The sequence below is a fragment of the Harmonia axyridis genome, chromosome 7 (assembly GCF_914767665.1).
Source record: "Harmonia axyridis chromosome 7, icHarAxyr1.1, whole genome shotgun sequence".
NCBI classification, from domain to species: domain Eukaryota; kingdom Metazoa; phylum Arthropoda; class Insecta; order Coleoptera; family Coccinellidae; genus Harmonia; species Harmonia axyridis.
The window spans coordinates 31493128-31517236 of record NC_059507.1 but is presented as its reverse complement, the minus strand read 5'-3'; the positions used below and the strand labels follow the sequence as shown (position 1 = coordinate 31517236).

The window sequence follows — 24109 nt, the reverse complement described above, 5'->3', positions numbered from 1 at the left end:
ATAAAAATTAAATTGAAATAATAATATCAATATAAGGAACAAAAAGAAAAAATTATGAACAACTGATTCGAGGAGTCAGAGAAAAATCCTTCAGTGCTATATAAAAACATTTCTCAATCGACATAAACCTGATCCTCCCCTTTAATTTTTTGTCATCTAGAAATTTCAATTCACTTGGCAAATGACTGAACATCTGAATACCAGCAAAAGTGGGTGATGTTTCGTATTTATAGTAGTATGATGTCGTGGGATGCATATATAAGAGCATCATGTCGAGTCTGGTAATGATGAAAGTCACTAAAAAATTTCAAAGTTCCTGAATGTTGATCTACAGGACTTTTGAGGTCTTAGGCCGAAAATCAAGCAAATGATTTTTTTCTTGTGCGATGAAAACACGACCACTTGCAGAGGACGTACCCCACAACACTGGAAGCGAGTGTTCCAGACGATATATGGCGTACAAAAATTGATTCAACTTCTTACATAGATGGTCTATATGAAAGTGCCACCTCAAATATAGGCATGTCAACGTGAAGTCCTAGAAGTCTGATTCATTAAATAGACTTCAGACTACCATCTTCTGTGCTAAGAATAAATGGCACAATTCAACCCGAATCACGAATACCAAAGGACCCCGTACGTTTTATATGGGAAATGGCTTTCCGTGAATTTGGCTGAATTTTTGATATGTTGTAGTTCTTGATAAACTGATCAGAAGTGTCCATAGCCACAAAGCTCAAAAATGGACAGTTTTCGGGATATGGAGGTTTGAAAATGGATTTTTTGCAATTTTCGGGGTTTTTACTCATCAATCGGGGAGCTCTCATTTCTGGTTGGGATGGAATTTGGATGTTCGGCGGCCAGAACCCGACTGAGAAATGATCTTCCTTGGTTATATCAGGCACCGCCATCGATAATTTTTTATAAACTGCTCCACATTGGCTATGAAATGAGATACAAAATCCAAGATCTTCCATACATCTTTTCATGCCACAAGATGACGCCAGAATAATTCACATGACCGAGAAACGACATTACAGCTCGCGGTGCCTGGTTATGAACATTTTGGCTAACATATTTGATATTATTAGCATCAGATATATGAGGATTCAGTTATTATGGTCTCTCTTAATAAAATCTCACAATATGTCGTTTCTCGTTCATGTGAATTATTCTGGCGTCATCTTGTGGCATGAAAAGATGTATGGAAGATCTTGGATTTTGTATCTCATTTCATAGCCAATGTGGAGCAGTGTATAAAAAATTATCGATGGCGGTGCCTGATATAACCAAGGAAGATCATTTCTCAGTCGGGTTCTGGCCGCCGAACATCCAAATTCCATCCCAACCAAAAATGAGAGCTGCCCGATTGATGAGCAAAAACCCCCTAAAATTGAAAAAAATCCATTTTCAAAGCTCCATATCTCGAAAACTGTCCATTTTTGAGCTTTGTGGCTATTGACACTTCTGATCAGTTTATCAAGAACTACAACATATCAATAATTCAGCCAAATTCACGGAAAGCCATTTCCCATATAAAACGTGCGGGGTCCTTTAAGGACTTGACTTTTCTTTCCATTCACAATAAGTGAATTTTACCAATTTTACGTTTTGAAAAATGTGAATGAGTAGTGCACACTTTGTCTTCAATTCATCCAGACTATCAGCTTTTACAGCCAATGAAGTATCACTCCGGCATGGCATTAACAAACTATATGAAAAGTAGTGGCCCAAGGACGGATCCCTGGGGGACGCCTAACTTATTGTAATATTTCTTGTAAACATAATCAATTTGATTCTATTCGAAAATGGAAGCTCCGCTAGACACCTAAACATACTCATCTCAGGTGCGCCCGTCAACAATCGCGAAACGGGCATTCGTAGCGTCGTCCTCATCGGCCAGACGATGAAGCAATTACTTTCATTATCCCCTTCACGCAAACCCAAAGCGTTCCGGGTAGCGCGCGACGAGGCCGGGGAGCGTGTGCCGCATTGATTGGAGAATCTGCGGACCACTCAAGCGAGAGGAATCAACTTTAAAACCGTACCGAAACAGCGAGAAAGTATCTCGCTCATGGCCGTCCCCCCCGGACCGCGCGCGCGGGCGAACGAGGGTGCCCACCCACACCAGAGCGGCGGAAGGAAATCGCAGCGTGCGGCGGCTATCCGGGCTTAAGACGTTGCCGGCTGACGTCGTCTGGCATCCGAAGGGCGTTTAGGGTCGGGCGCCTCATTACAGTACAGGGTGTTTTGAAAAATGTGGAAGTTCTGATTCAGATGGAATAAGACTGAAAAATTCGAAATGCATTGACGGGAAGTTAGGAGCTTTTGGGAGCTCGTTCCTTCATGTGCCAATTGCATCCTTGTAAAGAACGAGCTCTCAAAAACTTCACATCAGTGTTTCCTCATTTTTGTTGTTGATATTCTACTTGAGTTTTCTGTGGTTCTGCACGAAGATTGAAATTGTTATTTTATTGCATAGACAAAAGCAAAATTCCAACGGATCTGTTGTCACTGAAATATTCATATTTTTTTCGATATTTTACTTGAATTTTCTATGATTCTGATGTAGAAATTTATGGCTTGACTTGATATTCAAGTTTGTTGGCTTGAGCTTGACTTGAAATCAACTCAAGTTCAAGTAAAGTAGTAGTTTTTCAATGTCAAGTCAAGTATTTATTTATTAAGTACTTGACTTGACTTAACATTGAAAAACTACTACTTGACTCGAACCTGAGTTGATTTCAAGTCAAGTTCAAGCCAAGTAGCTTGAATATCAAGTCAAGTCGTGAATCCCTATATTCATGCTACTTCACTTGATATTCGAACTACTCCAATGGCATGACTTGAAATCAAGTCAAGTAGTAGTTTTTCAATCTCAATTTAAGTCAAGTCAAGTATTTATTTATCAAGTACTCGAATCCTATCAAGCTACTTGATTTTTAGCAGTTTTATTGTGTAGTGTCACATCAATAAAAAAAATGATGAAATGGGGAGGAACCTTGCAAAAAACCCTTTTATTCATTAAACTTATTGTATGAAAGAACCGAAAATATCAACTTTTTTGAAATTGAAATATAAATTAAATCAATATAAATCATAATAAAATTAAAAAAATGAAGTTTTTAATATTGAGAAATCTCCAGGCTTTGTTTGATTTCATAATTTTCCATTCAGGTTTTAAGACACATGAGGCATCTTATAGATTTGTCGCCTAACCTACTGAGGGTTTTTGTAACTGTAAGAGCAGCTCTGGGAAATTGTCTTTCAACAGGAGATGAAGATGCTGGCGTTGATAAAAATCCCTGGCCTTTTTGGCCAAGTTTGGAAAGATATTTCTGAAACTACCAAAATCTACCAATAGATTTCATAGAAATGTGAGAAAACTACTAATAAAGTCACACTGGCGAATGCTTCTGTCTCTCGGCATTCGAGGAATCACCTTATTTAGTCTAAGCACGTACGAGATTGCAGAAATATATGCCGCGTGACGCGTGTATATTAAGCTCAAATAATATCAAGTAGCTTGATATCAAGTCAAGCAATAAATATCTAAAACCAAGTCAAGTCAACCTCAAGTATGTAATTCTTCACGAGCTTAATTTTCAAGTCAAGTAGTTGGTTAAAATGTCAAGCTATTTGGCTGGATGAATCCCTAGTTCTAGCGTCGCATCAATAGAGCCGAGCATAAGACAAGCAATGATGTTCATATAATTTGCTCGCGTTCTCCTTACTTGGTGGTGACTTTTTCCCACCTCTGTATGATGGCACCACACGCAACTCAGTACCATGTAAAACATCAACGCTCAGAACCGTTCTTTTGGCAAAGACGCTCCTCTACGAGTCTACGACGGTGTGGCGCGAAGTCGTGAAGATATAGAAGGCAAGGACCACTGAATAGCTTTGCTGATTATTTCATTGGGATCTCTGGATGAAATACCGTAACCACCCAAGAAATTAACAAGAAATGAAATGAACCTGTGAATTTTGCACTCTCATTGGGACCATTCATTTTTTTCCATTTTTGAAGATTTTTTCCCCAAACAGAAAGCCAGAAAAGATCAAAACGACGAACGGATGAACTCTTCTTTTCATTCTGCATATGTTTGCAAATATCAATTCAAATAATATCAGAACAATAATAATCCTGTAGGATTTGAGGTGTGTAATAGTAATACACAATTATCAGTTATAATATCACAAGAGCATAGACAATATTCGATTTTACTTCGATTCACGAGACGAAGTTCGCGAAACATCACGAGAGCTCAGCTCGAGTAATCGAAATACATTGTCTGAGCTCGAGTGGTATTCGTTACGATTATATAACGAATAATTTCAATAATTATAACCAAAACATTGCATTTTGATAAGTCAATGACATTTCACTAAGCATGACTCTTATTTTTTGGCGAACGGCCAAGAATGTTACTATGGAAATGATCACAATATGGCAGGAGGCGAAACACCAAAACGATTATACCACGTCGTCAAGTAGTATATTCACTTATCAATACGCCGTAACTATGGGAAATTTAGGGATTCTATAGGTTCACCAGAACATGAGTTGTATAATCAGTCGAACAAAACCCAAGATTATCTGAATAAAAACTCACCGAGAAGGACGGAAACAAAAGTTCGATTATTGATTATTCGAACATCGAACATTCACTGTGAACGACTGGAGCCGGACCTGTGCAACGTGGGCTGCTTTGTTTCGAAGATGACTAAATCTTCAGAGAACCGTTTATTGGATGCATGCAAATTTCCATAGCAACCACTCATCCCTGAATCCCCGATCTTCCTCAAAACAAAAACGTTATGGATTTTTCACGAAAATGCGCAAGTTCTTTCCCTTTCCTTTTCCCACCCCTGTACGTTTTGGCGCTGAGGGTATTCCAAAATTTACTGAAATATTTCCATTAAATTTCTATAGGGATGTGATGAACCCTTAGATGTTTGGAGAGTTCCATCTCAAATTATTTTCAATGAATTCATTACGATATTATCAAAGTTATATCAACATGAATTGCATTTCCAGTATGTTGTTATAACAATTAAGAGTGTTATTATTTGTATTTTGTCGCTGAGATAGAACCAGTATCCTTTTTACTCAAGCGCAGTTTGAGAACCATTTACTGTTTTGTTGTTTGTGTTTTTGTCAGTTCATTGGAGTGTGTTACTATTGCGGTTTTTACAAAGGATAAAAATTTCAATATTTGAATTAGAAACGGTATTTTGATTAGTATAGTAGTTTGCTTGGCGAAAAGTTTGTTTTTCGTAGGACCAGGCAACTGGTTGATTTCAAATGTTAGTATTGTTTTTGTAAACCATCAATAAGAAAAGCTGAGCAGAAGATTATGGTCAACACCAGTTCCCAAGTTACAGGGTTCAAAGTAGACATAGCGACGAAAGCTACATATTGAATATTTATTATAACTTTTGAACCAGGGAACATATTTTGGTTATTTTTTCGCTACATTGCAGCTAAAAGAGCTATTATTTATTGATCGCTAAGGCTATTTTTTTGGGAGTTTTTCTCGTCTTCATTTATTAGTTACATGTTTAGGTGGAAAACGTATCTCCTTATAGCTGTTTTGATGATAGAATGTTTTATTTGTTTCTTATTTCTCTATTTTCATTGGAATATCGAAGGAAAAAAAATACAATAACAGTGTTCTTGAATGTCATACTATTCAGTAGGGATTTATGAAGCTATGTAGCTGACATTTGAACCAACTACTTGACTTGAAAATAAAGCTCGTGAAAAATTATATACTTGAGCTAGACTTGGCTTGATTTTAGATATTTATTGCTTGGCTTGATATGAAGCTACTTGATATCACTTGAGCTTGATATGTACGCGTCGCACGACATATATTTCTGCAATCTCGTGTTCGCTTAGATTAAATAAGGGGATTCCTCGAGCGCCGAGAGACTGAAGCATTCGCGAGTGTGACTTTATTAGTAGTTTTCTCAGGTTTTTATTAAATCTATCGGTAGATTTTGCTAGTTTCAGAAATATAGTTTCAAACTTGGCCAGAATGGCCAAGGATTTTTCATCAACGCCAGCATCTTCAGTTTCTGTTGAAAGACAATTTTACTGAGCTGCTATCTGCGGCAAAAGTTGACAGCTTTTGTCATGAAAGATAACGATATTTTTGAAAACAAGTTATTATGGTTTCATGAAATAGTCTTGTCAAATACCATTCGGGCATTTAATTTTTCTTGTGAAAAAAATCGAAAAAACACAATGCAAACTAATATTTTTTCAAACAAAAATCATTCGTGTAGGTGCAAAAATCCTCGTCTTCGATTCGGATTTTTGTTGCCACCAGCACTCATGATTTTTGTTGAAATATTACCTAGCAACTTGTTTTTTCGATTTTTTTCGGAAATCATTAAATATCCGTATCATGTTACTTACGATAATATTTCCATGATTGGAATATCCGTTGGCATAAACGTTTTATTCAGAAAAGGACTTGAAGGTTGGAGGCGATACAATAGATTTGGATGAATATTAATTTTCTTTGGTTTCATTGATTCATTTTTTAACATCGTATTATGTATATTGATATGATTGTTTCATCATCAAACTAATTGCCGTAACAGTATTTTCAATGTGACTTTCAGGCCTTAAAGTTACACTTCAACCCCTAAAATTCGCATTGAAAACTTTCACATTATATCTACATTCACCTCCTAAAAACCTCCATAAGATGAGATTTTGAAGTATCAAAATTGCTAGCGGAGCAAAACGAAAGTAATGGTTCGAACATAAATCTTTCATCATCTTCAGGGACGTTCGTTCACGTTATCGCGTTTCGGGGGTTGATAAATTACAAATCTGCAAGCGTCGAGTATACGCTGATAAAGGAGGGATGATATCAGCTGCGAAGACGCGACAACGACGTTAATGCGTTTGAGAGGGGTGGGGGTGAAGAGGTTCGTCACCCAGGTTAAACCGATAATGACAAACTGATTAAACTGAACCGCCTGATGTTGTTATAAAGGGGTTTGTCTCGGAGCAAAGCTTTCCCTTTGTGTCTTCATAACCAACGTCGTTCAGATGAAAACGAACGTGTTCGAGAATTGGTGATGGCAATCCGTTTTTCTCTATCAGCTCTACTTCTTTAGATACATCAACTTATCTACCAATGTGGGTTTCATTGAGTATATTCATTTATGAGAGTTCTACAATTATTATATATTCATTAATGTAGGTGTAATGGTTTTATTGTCAGTCTGTATTGATGGCGTGCAGACATTTGGCTGGTAAGGCTTGGGGATGTAACCTAAAAATACTGCGATGGATGTACGTCATGATTGTGAGGCCGATGATAACCTATGGGGCTATAGTTTGGCATGCTAGGGAGAATCAGAACAGCACGAAGAAAGCCCTCGATACAATACAAAGGATAGCCTGTGTTTGTATCACTGGAGCTATGAGAACGTGTCCTATGGCATTGGAGATCATTACAGATCTCATACCTCTTCATCTAGTAATAGAGACTCTAAGACTATCCAGGGAAGGTACTGACAATGAGGGAATAAGGAATAAGAGAGCCTGGTCCTCCTTGACTAATTACATACCATCAGCGAACCTTCCCAGTGACTGGATGATAAAAAAAAATTAGCATCGAAAAAACCTTCATTACGATACTAAGTAGAAAAGAGGATTGGGAAAAGGAGTCTACAATCCCAGTTCTTGAAGAGAATACCATTAGATGGTACACAGATCTATCTTTCAGGCAGAAATACTCATAGAATCTCAATCTTGTCAGTCTGTAATTGAGTAATTTCCAGGTAAATCTATAAATAGTGAAACCATTGCCTATCAGGTACCTGAACTGACGCTTTCAATCCCCTAACTCAGTTAAGTAAGAGAAAAAAATCATACTTCCTCCGTTACCTACATATTAAGGTGAGCTTAACGAAGACTAGGTTTTGCAGAGATATATAACTGTAAAAATGCATCAGTTGAGCACAGAAAAAATCAAAGCAGGAATATTTGATGGCCCACAAATAAGACAAATAATTGAGGATCCTGCCTTCATAAATTCAATGATTCAAGTTGAACGAGAAGCTTGGACATCATATGCTGCAGTTGTAGAATATTTTCTACGGAAACATAAAGCTCAAAACTATGTTGAAATGGTTAACAAGATGATTAATAATTCCAAATCCTTAGGGTGAAATATAAGTATTAAAATACACCATTTACACATTTAGACCGTTTCCCACAAAATTTAGGAGATGAGTGAGGAACAATGTGAAAGATTTCACCAAAAATATTAAAGTTATGGAGGATCGCTATCAATGAAGATGGTACATGCACATGATGGCAGATTACTGCTGGAGTTCAAAAAGCTACTGTTTGAAAAAACAGCGAAGTTTCCAAAAAGAAGTCCCGTTTAGAAAAACTGAATGAAATAACTGCAAAAAGCATTTAAAAACTCATATGAGAGAAGTAAAGCTCATCCCTAAATTGACGTTAGAATAAAGTGTCAATATTGTTTACCTAATACAATAGGCGTAGGAAAGGAATTTCGGTTCTCTAGTAAACAAAAAAAATATATGTGTGGAACAAAATTATTTGCAGCGATTTAATCTCTTAACAAAAATTCTGTGGAATTAATGAATACTCTTATATAGATATAGTCATTTCGCTAAGAATCCAGGTATGTAGGTATACAAAATCACAACCTAAACGGGACCATCTAAAGCAAAAATACTTCCAAACCTTTGATTTTCCTCGCGGTTTTCGGGTATACGGGGTGTTGCGGATTATTTTGACATTCAACTCTCATTCCTCTCTGTGGGCAATTTGAAATTATCACAACGAAAAATCAACTGAGGATCACAATCTCATATTTGATTAGTTATTATCTCGATAATTTAGGTTTGATGTCTTTTTTAAAGGAAATTTGATACTCTTTCTTTCAATCTTTTTTGTCATAATGTAAAGTTATTTGCATCAAATATTTTCATATGGGTAGGAGCTCAACAGTAGGTCCTAGGCAAAAAGTCATATGGAGTACCCCTCCTAGAATCAAAAGAGTATACCGGGTGGAGCGTCTAAAATCAGCTCCTGGATGTCAGAAATTTTTTTTTTCTTGACGGATACCCAGTGTGAGATCTACCGGCCTAGTGACTGGGTCCAAGGGTCGGAGCCTCTTCGGCGAGCAAAGCGAGTCAGGAAATATAAACCTATTGAGATTCAGTACTTGCACCAAATGAGAGAAAAATAGCTCTCGATGGTGGAAGATAAAATGTAATCTCTTGCAGAAAAACATATAAAAAAGAAACTTACACTTGGTATGTTATCGTTGGTACAAACGCCTTCCTGCAGCAACCGATCCCTGATTTCCCAAGCGAATATTGAAGGACACTCCCTCTTGTAGCTGGAGATTTTGCTCACCACTTCGGCAGTGGCTACTCGAGGCTTAGAACCTCCTATTGCACGTGGTCTAATAGAACCTGTCTCGTAGTACCTAGAAAAATTTGAATTTTCAAATCAAGAGTCTCCTTCTTTAATCCTAATAGAATTATAGCCTCAAAAATCTCGCAAGGAATATCACATAGAGCAGTACATATTTGAGTTGGTTGTATAGCTCGATTATTGTTGAGGTTTCATGTTGTGATTGGAACTACATACATTCATTTAATATGCAGAAATGGCTTTGCGATATATAAGTTCCGTGGATCACAGAATTATATGTATATAAAAATATACTGGAAAAATTAAAATTGAAATTTGAATTTGAATTTAGAGCAGTACATATTATACCTAGGTAAAAGAACCAGTGGAAATAAAAGGTCATATAAATTAGTATCTTATGAATTTCTCTATCACTGAATGCGCAAAAATTTCTAACAATTATTATCAAAATATTCGGACAACAAAACATGTCTTTACAGGGTGTTGCATTACTTATTAACAATATTCCTTTATTTTAGAAAATTCGAGATCAGGCTCACGACTCAGCCAAACGATAAGGCTCGGACATTGTTCGGTTAAAAGCGGCTACAAAAAAAATGTAAACACAAAAATATAATATTTATCGGAATTCATTGAAACGGATGAAATGAAACACTAGTTATACACTGTGTCCGTAAAGTATGGAACAAATTCATTTTTAGCTAAATAGACCATTTTAGGAAATAATACTGAAACACGTCGATTTTTTATTTCAATTTACCGTATTTTAAAATAATAATCTAATATACAGGATGAATTACTTTCGAGTGATGACGTCACCGTCATTTTTTTTTTGGAACACCCTCATTTTGTATCAATTTTCCGATTACTCTAGATGAGCTGATTCCAAAAATATATCACATGTTGATTCTAATTGGTACAGGGTGGACAAAAATACAATAGTTTTGTGTGTGCTCATAAAGTAACGTGTAACATTCTTCATTAGTTAAATTAACAAAATATTGTTAATTTAACTAATGAAGAATGTTACACGTTACTTACTATTTGCCGCTAGACAATAAGTATTCCTGATATTCCTGGAATACTTATTGACAATAAGTATTCCTGATAATAATCAGGAATACTTATTGTCTAGCGGCAATTGGTTTGAATGTAACATCCTGTAGTTTGTTACATTTTCAAATAAACAAAAATGAGCTGTTTCCAAACATGTTTGGTTCTTGTGGTCTAGCAGAAAAAATTTGAAAGGAATTATTTCTTATCAATTTAAAAAAACATACTCGTCTAGTTTTCTGTGAAATGTAATTATTTATTTATTGCCGCTAGACAATAAGTATTTTTGATAATATTGTTAATTTAGGTAACTAATAAAGAATGTTACGCATTACTCCATGAGCACGCACAAAACTATTGTATTTTTGTCTACCCTGTACCAATTGAAATCAACATGTGATACATTTTTGGAATCAGCTCAGCTAGAGTAATCGGAAAATTGAGACAAAATGGGGGTGTTCCATTTAAAAAAATGACGGTAACGTCATTACTCGAAAGTAATTAAACCTGTATATTATTTAAAAATACGGTAAATAAAATAAAAAATCGACGTGTTTCAGGATAATTTCTTAAAATGGTCTGTTTAGTTAAAAATGAATTTGTTCCATACTTTAGGGACACAGTGTATATGAGAAAAATAAGGCGAATAGTTTTGAAGAATGGGATAAAAATAATCTATAAATAGCGAGCAATTTATCACAGGAATTTGGACAGAAACAACAAATAATCAATTATGATTTTGCCAACGTTTCGGAACGACTTGTTCCTTTTTCAAGGCTGAAAATAAAGCATTTATTAATCATAAATAGAAACATCAAACATTTGATCTCATACCTCATCATACAATTAATAAAATATATATTTAAAATAGTCAAAGTGGAGAATAAATAAACGGTCTCGACGTATGTCAGTCAATAGATTAAAAACAAAGAAACTGAATCGGAACTACATATGTTCTGGTGCGATGTATCATTGACACATATTCTCAATTTTAGTCTCGGCTTATTCAACTATTCGAACCAGCAAATACACAGCACAAAAATAAAAAAAAAACACAAGAGGCGAACATCAATCTGGCGACAAACATGAGGTATGAGATCAAATCTTTGATGTTTCTATTTATGATTAATAAATGCTTTATTTTCAGCCTTGAAAAAGGAACAAGTCGTTCCGAAACGTTGGCAAAATCTTAATTGATTATTTGTTATTTCTGTCCAAATTCCTGTGATAAATTGCTCGATTTTGAACATGGACGTGAATGGTACAGAATCTATAAATAGCATTTCTTGCTTTAGGTTCACTATGGGGAAAAATTACATCCATCGTCATACCTGCCAAGAATCTTGGAGACACAGCCGTTGGAAACCTGCAGAATTCTGGAGATGTCGCAGGGTCTAGCTCCTGAATGCGCCAACTCAACAATCTTCTGCCTCGTGGAGTCTGGCAGGGGGCGCCCGCTGACAAACACCCCTCCTAGCTGGTTCACACCGCTATGACCTGCACAACAATAGAGTCCTTCCATTAGACTCAATATTGACTCTCTCAAATCAATCTTGGGTGTTTCTAGAAAGTGTGCACATCATAGTCAAGTGGGCACAAGCTAAGAACGAGCCCAGTCAACTGACACAACCTTGCGCACTATGGGGATTCCATCATCTGGTCGACATCTCGAGGATGCCTCAGTTTTCAGCCCGTTGACAAAACTTCAGTGGAAGCTAAATCTGAAGTCATTTAGGTCGATTATTTTCAACAACGGTTCTGAATGTCACTGACAAGGTGATCAGCTGCCAACTGTCTAACTGCCTAACTAGATTTGACTTTATATTTACGACAGTGCAGCTAGCAGCTAAGTTCACGGTTTCAGTTAGCTTCCAGAACTGGAGGTGAAAAGACCCAACAATGATTATAAAATGAGTCGTTTTCATGTATGTGTATTGTTGTCCTGAATTTTTACGTTCAATTGAAAACCTAATTTAGATGTCTACAACTCGATACGTGACTTTGGTATTTCTTCAATTAATATTAGTTCGAATGACGCCTTTGATTGTGGATATGTATTGAATCCACGAAAACATTAATGGATCAGCATCTGATGGAAAAGTGGATCTTTATAGTTTGGGCTTTCCAAGGTACTTAGTTCTTGAAAAATCAATTCCAAAGTTCACTTTTTATGAGAATCCAATACATTAAATTTAAATTTTTCTTCAAATGTTGTTTTACAAATGCACTTATGTTAGATACTTCATTATTCAAAATGATCCAAATTTCCAGATTGAAGCACTAACGCAGTATGATAAATATTCTGAGTAAATTTGGTGGTCAAAGTCAATTGATAATTTTGAAGTTATTTATTTTTCTGTAACTACCAATGAACATTAATTACATTTTTTAGACAATGTTCAATGAAGCATCATGAAATGGTTGGATCTGAATCATTTTTAGTATAAGATTGAAATCTACCTGAAATCAATTGATCATCTTCCAATCAAACAAAAAAGATCAAAACTGAAGAAGAGAGAAACTTATGTTTTATTTGTATGTATTTCCTTTTAAAATCGGAATGAGTTTCAGTGATTCGCCTATTTTTGAATTTGTCTCAAGAAAAACCCCAGAAAACATTCAAATAGAAACGAAAGAGAATTATAAAGTTCTCAATAAGGAACGAGTTTCAGAAAAATTATTTTCATAATTCAAAATATTTGATTTTTTTCAACAATTTTATCTATTCTAGTAGTTCAATATTCAAATATTGGGAAGTTTTGTAAACGGATAACTGAGCAGCCTCGGCACCAGATGATGGATTCCTCATTTATCACTAATCAAGATGAAGAATCATCTTGAATTACCTGAAAAAGAGAACTGATTGAAGTAGTGAAATCTGAAAAATAATCTAAAGAATTCATTATCTCATGAATATGAATAGCAAAGCTTGAAGTGTGTTTCCTACATATATTATCTCGTATTATGGCGATTCAAGAAATGAATTAACTTCAAATATGTCTTTTCAATTGCATAATATTCTGTCAGTGCGATCTCATTGGAATTATGATAACTATTGGATGAAATATATGAATTACGTTGTGAACTACATAGACGTACAACTTTGCTTCCGCCGTTTTTTCCGAAATTCGTGAATATTCGGTTTGGCCGTCGACATGGCAGCATGGCCGGGATATTTCCATGATTTTCTGTGCTTGGAATTATCGTATTGAACCCATTTTCCGTCTTTGCCTTGCAAGCAGCTGTTCACAAGCAAACAAACGCCGATCAACATCTCTCGGCTTCAACTCGTACGGCACCCAATTTCCTTGTTTTTGAATTCCTATGACTTTCATTCAGGCATTTTGAAATGGCTTGTTGTGCCCCTCCCAATGATCCTGCCAATTCTTGTTGCATTTGACACGAGTCTTGATCAAGTAATGTCTCCAATTCTGTATCTTCGATAATCTTCCCTATTTCACCGCCATGCTGGTCTTCGAAGTCAAAATCACCGTTCTTGAAGCGTTGAAACCACTCCCGGCACGTTCTTTCACTAATAGCGGCCTCACCATAGGTATTTGAGAGCATTCGATGAGTCTCAGCTGAAGATTTCTTTATATTGAAATAAAATTACAACCTTCCGCAAATGACAATTTGTTTACAAATAGCTAAGCTTATTCTATCAACGATCTATTTAATTTGACTGACAATTGACGCTACAGCCATCTATTGCAAAATGGCGGAAGCAATTATCATTATCATTAATATTTGTTTCAAGAAAACAAAGTAGAAAGAAAGCAGTTGAACCTCTGGGTAGAAAATTTTAAATCCATTTGATCGAACTAGTAAACGGCAAGCTAGAAAAGAAACTATAAAATAAATAAGGAAAAACGAAATTATGAATTAAATGAATGATCAATTCCGATAAAAGCCGATTGAGCCTGACCAGAGTATGCAGTTTCATCCTAACCCAGCCGGGATGGAATAAGATGCAGCCTTCATCATTGAAATTCAGATCTCATCCGACACAATTCATCAACATTTAGGAAAAGGAAACCGATGAGTGACAGGGTTTGCGCAAAATACTTCAATTGCGGATTTCTCGTGATTCCCTTACACTTGTCAGTTCGTTTCCCTGAAGAGGCGTCGACAGTGGGGCTCTTCGCAGTCCCCGCACGTATCACGGTATAAATTGCAAAAAGTCCCGAGGGAACAGCCCTTCTTCGGCTGTCGATGTTCATCTGGATGCGGTTGAGCCTAGACTTGGGGCAGTGGCGTTGGGATAACGTTCTATACCCGTTATCTTAACTATAATAATTCTCAATTCATATATTGGCAAACATTCCAGCGATGCTCTGGCACTGACAACGCATTAGAAGCTTTCCAGAAAATGTGGCTACTCTTGAGTTGAGTTTTTCAGTCCCTTTTATGTCATAGATCTAGAATTAAATTTGTATTTACGACAGTGTGGTTGGCAGCTGAGTTCACGGTTTCAGTTAGCTCCCAAAACCGGAGGTGAAAAGACCAAACAATGATTATAAAATGAGTCGTTTTACTATTTGTGTATTGTTGTCCTGAATATTTACGATTATTGAAAACGTAATTTAGGCGTTTTCCCGAAAATGTGGCTACTCTTGAGTTGAGTTTTTCAGTCTCTCTTCAGTTTGTTTTGAAAATAAAACATAAGTGATTACTCTTACAAGTCGAAACATCCTGTTTGTTGTTTTGACAGTGTAAAGCCATACAAAAACATAATCAAGAGAGTCTCATCCATAAAATCTTCTTGGTCTTAAAATTAAAAGAAAGGTTATCACTTTTACAAGTCAAAACAACATGTTTGTTGTTTTGTCATATAATTTGAAGACCAAGAAGATTTTATGTATAATAGACGTGACTCTCTTGATTATATTTATTGTTTATTCCTGACTGTTATTACGACTTGTATCTAATGTAGGTATGTTGTATTGTATTCGTTAAATTGAAGACCAAGAAAATGTGACTCTTTTGATTATGTTTCTGCCTGACTACACTGTAAGGTTTAGATTGATTTTCCCTGAAGATAGCCATATGAATGGAAGAAAGCTTGGTTTCATTTGATAAGGAACATAACTAGAATCCCAAAGTGACTTTCTACCCCATCCATAATTCTTTTAGTTCAATTTACAAAGTCGATATTTCTTACAACGTGTACCTTTTATATGAACATTTAAGTCTGAACAACCGCGCAAAAGACTCTTAATTTTCGTGTTGAATCACTTGATGATCTGTAGACATGGAAAATAAATGAACATACATATACTCATTTGTTTTATTAGTTCTTCTTTCGTTAGTGGTATTCTAATCTTATCCTTGTAATTGATCAACAACAGGCAATGGCAGCTTGAGGAACGGTGAAACAGCAAAAAAGAAACTAAAACCTCTAAGTATTAAAATTGCCAACGTTTCGAATCTTCATTGATTCTTCATCAGGGTCCTTTATCAGGTTTTATAGATTTTTTCACCAAATTTCATGTTAGTAGTGGGAAGTTAGTGAGTTAGTAAGAAGTAGAAACCTTATAATACCTACGCCACTGTTTCGTCACAGCTGGGAGTAAAAACAACCCGGTCGAGAAGTTCTGATTATAGTAGCGAACCCTATAGTAACGTGCTTATAGAGGATTAAACGGTGTATAGTTCTACTTAATTATTTTCGAATTAGTAATGCTTGCATTGTGGGGGTTGCAAGTTGTATCATAAATATTTGACAATAGTGTATCTGAGAATGCAGAGTGTTGATTTAGATATTTGTTCATGGGCTGTCAAATGTTATTTACAGAGTGATATGTACGTACACGAGGGTGTTTTGTGATAGGTATTGACGTTATGGATATGAGGAAAAAGAGTTTTGATACTGAGATTATATATTATTTTTATTTATTCAGTTCCATATCAACACCATCTAGCTAGACGTTCATTACATGTAAAGTAAGAATTACAAAAAAAAATTGATGAAGTTCACATAAAATTCAAAGAGAAGAATAAAGAAAAATAAATAAGGAAAACTCTTACGCAAAATTATGAGTTTTTGTGCGCCAATTGCGTCCTTGGTGACCACATAACTGTATAGAGAGATATTCAAGGAAACAAGTGGCACATTGATGAACGAGTGCTCAAAAGTTGACTTCCCGTTTGTGCTGTATTAATTTTTTTAGTTATTCTGATGATGCTATCAATACGAAATTTCATACGAAGCTTCAAATTGCTATTCTATTCCTGATCCAATATTCTTCTTGATTTTTTCATGAAGTTATCAGTTTGAAATTCAGCAAGAAGTTTGAAATGATCATTTTTTAACCATTTTGATGTCTCATCTACGTCGTTTTGGTGGTCATGGAAATCTTAGGTAATCTTTCTTTAATATTCTTTGGTTCTGGTGAAGCGATCAATGCTTCATTATGAAAAAGGATTCAAATTAAAATTTAATATCTGAGTGCAAAATTTTAATTGGAATAAATTTGTGGTTTTGAATTAATCGGGAAAACAAAAACCAAATTTGGAACGTCTATATTTATGGAACCCCTATTCAAATTTTGCTCAATAAAAAACTAAACCTAGGCTTCCGACCTTTGAAATTTTTAAGTTTCAATAAAGTGATCGAGTTCATTTGAAATAGAAGAATTTGGAATAGAGGAATTAAGGGAAAAAATCGAATCTTACATGGATGTATTTGTTATTTCTTTGTGCTTTTTTGTTTCCTCAGGAAAATTGTACCAACATAGTTTTGAATGACATTGTGTTTTATGCCATTCTGAGTTTTCAAGGCATGTCATTTTGCAGGTTAATTGAGTTATTGTATATTGAAGTTTCGACTACAGATCTTCAGAAGAATTCGCTAATGCGCAGTGGCGACGCCAGCTTTAAAAAACAGGGGGGCCAAGGGGGAGACGGATTTTTTTTGGGGGGGCTAAGGTAAATCGAAATAAAACGTGAAAATTATAGTTCTGCTGATCTTGTAATTATTTTAAGCTTTGTGTAGCAAATTTTAGGGGGGCTCGGGCCACCCTGCCCCCCTCCTAGCGTCGCCACTGCTAATGAGGAAAACATATTTTCTCTAATTCTGTGGTTATTCCGTTCATTCTTCCACATCTTGTAGAACAAAATCGTGCGAGAATATATCAGAAACGCCCTGTTTTCATGGTTATATTTCATTATTATATGTTGGTACTCCGAACTTTCCGCTACGGCTTTATCTGTCAATTCATCAATTGGCCTTAAATAAATCAGTTCTGCCAACCAAAATTTTTCAATGCAAAAATTACTAAATTATATTTATGGAAATAATTCATTAATTTCAATAAAAATGCAACGAATTAGAGAAAATAATGTATAATACTCGTACAGAAGGCTCATTCTACCACTCGTTCATTCGAAAACTCGCCACTTCGTGGCTCGTTTTCGAATTCGTGGAAGAATATCAATGCCTTCTGCACTTGTATTATAAATAACTATTCCTGAATAACTACATAAATAAAAATCTGAACGAAGTATTTCACATTTTTCCTAATTCTTGCATCTAAAACGAAACTGTCAAAATTCAGAAATGTTAATTCTCTTTCTCGGACCAACTTTATCATTGAAAATCACAAACCGAAATGAATGAAACTGGAACAAAACCAGATTCAAACAAAAAACAGACGCCGAACAACAGACAAACGAGTCGAGGGAGGACATATCGAAAGGGAACAAAGGACGTTCTCGCTGAGATGAGAATATTGAAATGTTCAACACCCTTGTCCAGGACGAAAAAAACCGTAACAAATTGTAACTTTCACAAATTCACGTTTGTTGACCGGTAGTAGGCTGTGTTGTTCGATGAAGTTCGGTTTTGTGGGTTGTTCCCCATCGGGTTTGTATTATTGAACATCCAATTGTTCGATTTCGGTCTTTCCACCACGGTTGAAGGGAGTATGTAGGCTATGTCAAAACCTACTGAGATGGATGTTTTTGTAATTTTGTAATTGAAATTGTTTATCTTAGTAGATAACTTATTAAATTACTGTTTAGTGCTAAGAGACGTGGCCGAGCCGATAAGTTCCCACAAAACATAATTTTGAAGATAAAAACCAAAAATGCCTCAAGAGGAAAAAATGAATACAAACTGAAAGAGGAGAGATCTCTAAGTGGAACAATCGCACTCACAAAATTCTTGCTTCAGTCGTACGAATTCGTGAACGCGTTCATCGAACTGGAAGCATAATGATGTTAGAAAAATACCATAATATACATTTTTTAATTGATTTGGAAATGACAAATTATCAAATGAAACAATATTTTCATAAGCTTGTTAGTACCTACATGATTACAGGCTCTTCATACTATCAAAATGAATTGTGATACAATTTTCAGTTTGCTGGGTTCACTATTAGGAATGTTATAAAACTATTATTATTTATGATTAATAAATGATTTGTTTTCAGCTTTGAAAAAGGAACAAGACGTTCCGAAACGTTAGCAAAATCATAGTTGATTATTTATTATTTCTGTCCAAATTCCTGTGATAAATTGCTCAGTATCACTATATTCACAAAAGAACTGATAAATAAATTAAATAAGTAACAGAAGAAATGTTTTTGAAGCCTCAAGTAACTTTTTCAGAAAGTGTTTCATATTTGATAGCTCTGTCCGTATCCAATTATGTTTTGGTTTTAGTGCTACATCATTGAAGAGTGGCCACTTTGTACTATGACTTGCTGGCCTATTGAAAGTAAGTATTGTAAAACCTAAGCCAGGAAAGAAATTTCTTACTGATGAGTGAAAAATTTACAGTCTTGAGCTTGAAGTGGCAATGGGACACACTCACAAAGACTACACAGAAAACAACTGGTTCTACCAACTTATACAAGCTCCAAGCTTTTGAAAGGTTTCATAGAGGCCAGAGTTTGGGGCAGTTACGGTAACAAGAGGAGTTCGACAGGGATGTGTGTTATCCCCACTATTATTTAATATCTATTAGGAATGTATCCTTAAAAAACCCTTGGGGAGAGTGGTTACGGCATTGTTGTGAATGGAGCAATAATTAAAAATATTAGGTATGCAGACGACGCATGTGATATACATGGGTTGCAGAGGTTGATGGATGAAATTGTAAAAGTGAGTGCAAAATATGGACTACATCTGAACATGAAAAAAACGAAATTCATCACAAAATGAACAACTAACCGCTTGATTGAAGGTCCCCAACAGGTTTAGATAGATATTAACCAGTTATACGTATTTAGAAGTAAAAAAACATCAATGAAGAGTGGTATCACTCTATTGAGGTGAACTTCATGAGCAACTCAGCTATAAAGACCAAAATTAGTCCAATAGGTGCTATATCTTTCCAGTTTTTTGTATGGTGTCGAAGCATGGACATTAACAGGAGTGTCCTGCAGGAAATTAGAGGTGTTTTAAATGTGGTTGTATCGTCGTATTCTGAAGATCTCATGGGTGGACATCATGTCCAATGAAGAAGTTCTCAGGAGAACAAGTTGAAAAAGCGTAAACTTGATTATCTTGGTTATGTTATGAGAAACCAGAGAAGATACCCTACTATTTTATTATCGATTGATACGTTAATAATCGGTACCCCTTCCTACCCCTTACCATATTAAATATGGAGGTAACTAAGGTGAAGGGAAGGGAAGATACCGGTTATCAAGGTATCAATCGAAAATAAATTAGTAGGATTCAGGCTCAGGAGGGGAATTGACTTCTACAACTCATACTCCAGGGAAAAAGAAGCATTGGACAACGAAGGATATCGTGGTTGAAGAATTTGCAAGTTTGGTTCACCTCAAAAACCACAGGGCTATTTAGGTAAGTAAGGTAGTAATTGATAAGGGCCGTGTCACATCATGTTAGGTAGGCAGCATCCAAAATAGATAGGCACTAAGAGAAGAAGACAAAGGCCAAGTAGAGTTGGGATAAAAAACATTGAAAGGAAAACTTTTTCTAAGAGCTAAAACCTGAATATTATTATGCTAAACTTGTATAAAATATGCACAACATCAAATTCTATATGCCCTCAATGTAAAATAGCTTTTTGGTCATTCCAAAGGAACTAATATAATCCAACCCTGAAAACCAATTGGCTTAGCCGTGGTGTAATAGTCCAAACCCAAAGGAACACGGATCTGTCTGCTCGGAATTGGCATCCTGGTTAAGCCAATTCATCGGATGTTTGTCGATATATACGAGTGTTCGTGCCGACTTGCCAATGGCCCTTTGTAAACGGCCGACCTATTATGCTCGGTGTGTTTACGATATAAATCCGAATCATTTGAATTCATTACTACCCGTTTCTACCAATGTACCTACTTATTACCCCATTTCTGTGACAACGGCCTCGAAATTTGCCACCGAGGAATATTTTGGGCCTATTCCACAATGGGTTAGGTGTGAAAAAGGTGAGTTCACGGACTGATTATTTACCTTGAATATCCTTTTCGGGAATTTTACCCTTATTACGTTAAAATGTATGAGTTTATGTTACCCTTCAAACTGAGATTATAGAATACAAAAAAAAAACTTCCAGAGGCTCCTTGTATTTTACTCCTAAAAAAATCAGTCATCAACAGTAAGTTATTTTCGGATTTTTAACTCTATTAATTCCAGAGAAGATTTAATTCACGCATGGGCAAACACACAGTATTATACGAACAGCTAAATATCATTTGGAATATTTAATATCCAAACACTTCTACACATATTTCCAAAATTTTGCATATTTGATCAAAATCGGATTATAAATATTGAGATCCCAGTTATTTCATTTTTCGGTAAGAGCAATATGTACTAACTTTTCGATTCATATATCCGTTTCGACGTTCAACATCATACTAGACTACTAGAGTCTCAAATATAACGGTTGCTCTATGCGCAAACTATGCGATTTACTCTGTTTATATTGCTCCGTCTTTTATTTGAATTGACTCTAGTAGAACACAAGATATCTATGGAATAATCGAGAATGACCGTTCTTAATCTGATAGAGCTGAATGGAATCATCTATGGCTCAAACTGAATGTTCTCACAAAGTTTCATCAAAATCGGAGAAGAATTGTAGAACTTAAAGCTGTTACAAGAGTTTGTCAACACTGACCGGGAGATGTACACGAAACCAAATTTGTTCAGGATGGTCTGGAATCTGAAATGCATTTTGTGAATGCAACTTTTGACATGTGAGACCAAAAAATTTTTTATCCCCAAATTGATCACAATGCTTTCATTATCTGCGGTAGACTTGGTTAACTTGTTGAAAGAGATTTGAAAAAAAGTTGAACTTCCAATAGTAGTTAAAACTTCAGAGCAAGAGTATTTAAAAGGCAGTTCTTAGTAGCGTAAGTGGAAGGAATAACAATGAAATATTTATATTTCAACTACCTCATATCTCGTATTTCTAATTTATATATTGTTAATGAGTTTCTTATACTGTTTTCCACGAAATTTAAGTTGGAAATCTGATGCTCAATCTTCAAAATCATAATATTTATTTTTGTAACGAAGCGCGCACATGAGTGAATTGATTGGAGTGATTTCTAGTGAATTTGAGCAAATTTTGATACAGCACTACCAGATTACGTCAGAACCATGATTGAACATTCTTTCCTCTTGTCTCTGAAGATAATTCTCAATTATCATTATCAGCCGAAGGTTCAAACACTTCAAGAAGATTGAGTTATGCCGGATTGCTGAAGTACTAGGTTTATACATAGACGTATCAAGAAAAGACGCATAAATAGTATACGTTGATAAAATAACAAAAATAGACAATACAAAAAATACGACCCAAAATATTGAAAATTCAACCGTTCTTCTCATTTTCAGAACGAATGCTGAACCTGCAGCATTCTAACTATTTGAAATCACCGCCACAACATAACATTTGAACCAGCCCTATAAAATTCCATATTGAGTATGAATATAACATGATGGTGTGGATATCATAATTACCAGAAAGTATACGTAAAACCTTGAAAGTAATCCTTAACCTTCATTTTCCAACCTCACAACCTTACCTCGTTCAAAACTATTAACCGAGTATCAATTTACAACTCGTACAAACATTCGATCTGAGCAGAGAATCCATTCCTACATGAGTTTTACGATTTGCAAAATGTATAGCCGTAATTTTATATTGAACATTTACTTCGCTTCTCTGCTATTTCACGATTGCATTGCTCTATTTTCCAACAGGTAATAAAACGATTTGAATAACATCAGCAATATGCCTTTTATATGGATTGAGATCTAACACTCGTAATAATACTGTTACTTTTATGAGTTTAGCTTCATACAGTTATATTATATGCACAGCAGTAGGTAAGAAGTAAAAGTTCTTTCTCTATTTCTGTATCGTAATGAGTTCATTACAGTTCTAAGAAACAGTGCTGTAATGAACTCATTACAGCATCGTTTTCAGATATATTTTTCGTTTTGTGGTTGCCTATGCTGACTTCCAATCCTATCAAATTTCAACAAACGTCAATAATTGTCAATATAATATACTTTGGGCATATAGAGAAATGATTTGCTACATATTCGCGAATTCTCATAATTCTGGTAGTGTTCAATCGATTTCGTCAGACATAATTCACGAATTTAATGTGTAATTATAAATTATGTCTAAATTCGAAACATACGATTCATATTCAAATGCCGTAATCTGTCAATTTTCGTAACAGTCACACATTCTGCCAAGATACAATACAAAAGTCACTAGGATATATAATCTGAATTTCTCATTGAATTTCGACAATATTTCGCAAAACTTGACTGAAATAGAGAAAATATCGTCTAATACTCGTTGCAGAAGGCAATTCCAACACTCATGCGTTCCAAAACTCGCTCCTTCGTCGCTCGTTTTCGAATTTCGCATTCGTGTTGGAAAAGGAGCCCATTCTGCAACTTGTTTTAGAATAAACTATTATTTAACCTCTTCTAGTCTGGGTATTCAGAAGTGATCAATTCAGCAGAATCGGAATGAAAATAACTAGGAACTTAGGATCCACTTCAGCTTATTCTGTAGATTCTTCAGACTAGGTAGACATTCAATTCCAAATATTGTCACCTTCAATAAACCTTCAGAATCATGTGAAGAAACAAATATTGTGCGTCTCCAGATTATCAGTAATTCAAAAACCCTCAAGAGAAGTATCTCTCACCCCAAATTGCAAGATATCATTACAAAGCAGAAAAACTCTAGAAGGTGAAGCATGTTTATTTCTCTTGAGTCATTGATTTCAAAATATTGTACTGTTTGTAATGTTTCAAGTGAATTTCTTCAGAATGCTCATATTTCACATGTAAGTATTCAAGAGGGACTTATAGTCCTTTTTCTGAGTAATATTGGCTTCTTGTCTTCTTTAATTTCAAAGTGTCAGAGAATAAATATTCTGTTAGCAAGACTGTGCTGTTCTTATCAAGTTGAATTGTTTTACCAAAATATTCTCGTTAAACATGTATATAACTTTGATTGTCACTCTAGCATCAAATTCCTCGATTTCTGCATTCTTAGAAGCAAGATAAGGTGCTGCACTCTCATTAAATTTGTGAAAGATGAAGATGCTGTGCTCTTAACTAATTTATTCATGGTGGGAATAGTACGTCATC

General features: G+C 35.4%; 1 protein-coding gene across 3 annotated transcripts in view; it reads right to left on the bottom strand.

Annotated features, from left to right (window-relative positions):
* The window catches only part of LOC123684586 (paired box protein Pax-6-like), an 89554-nt gene that overhangs the window by 51012 nt on the left and 14433 nt on the right, over positions 1–24109 (bottom strand). For 2 of the 3 annotated variants that reach the window (XM_045623898.1, XM_045623899.1), the window contains exons 3-4: positions 11830–11995; positions 9317–9497 (exon numbers count right to left, since the gene is read on the bottom strand). In XM_045623898.1, the coding sequence (XP_045479854.1) occupies positions 9317–9497; positions 11830–11995 (347 nt within the window). Of the gene's footprint in view, positions 1–9316; positions 9498–11332; positions 11508–11829; positions 11996–24109 lie in introns of those variants that run through there. The other variant, XM_045623900.1, reaches the window with a different exon arrangement.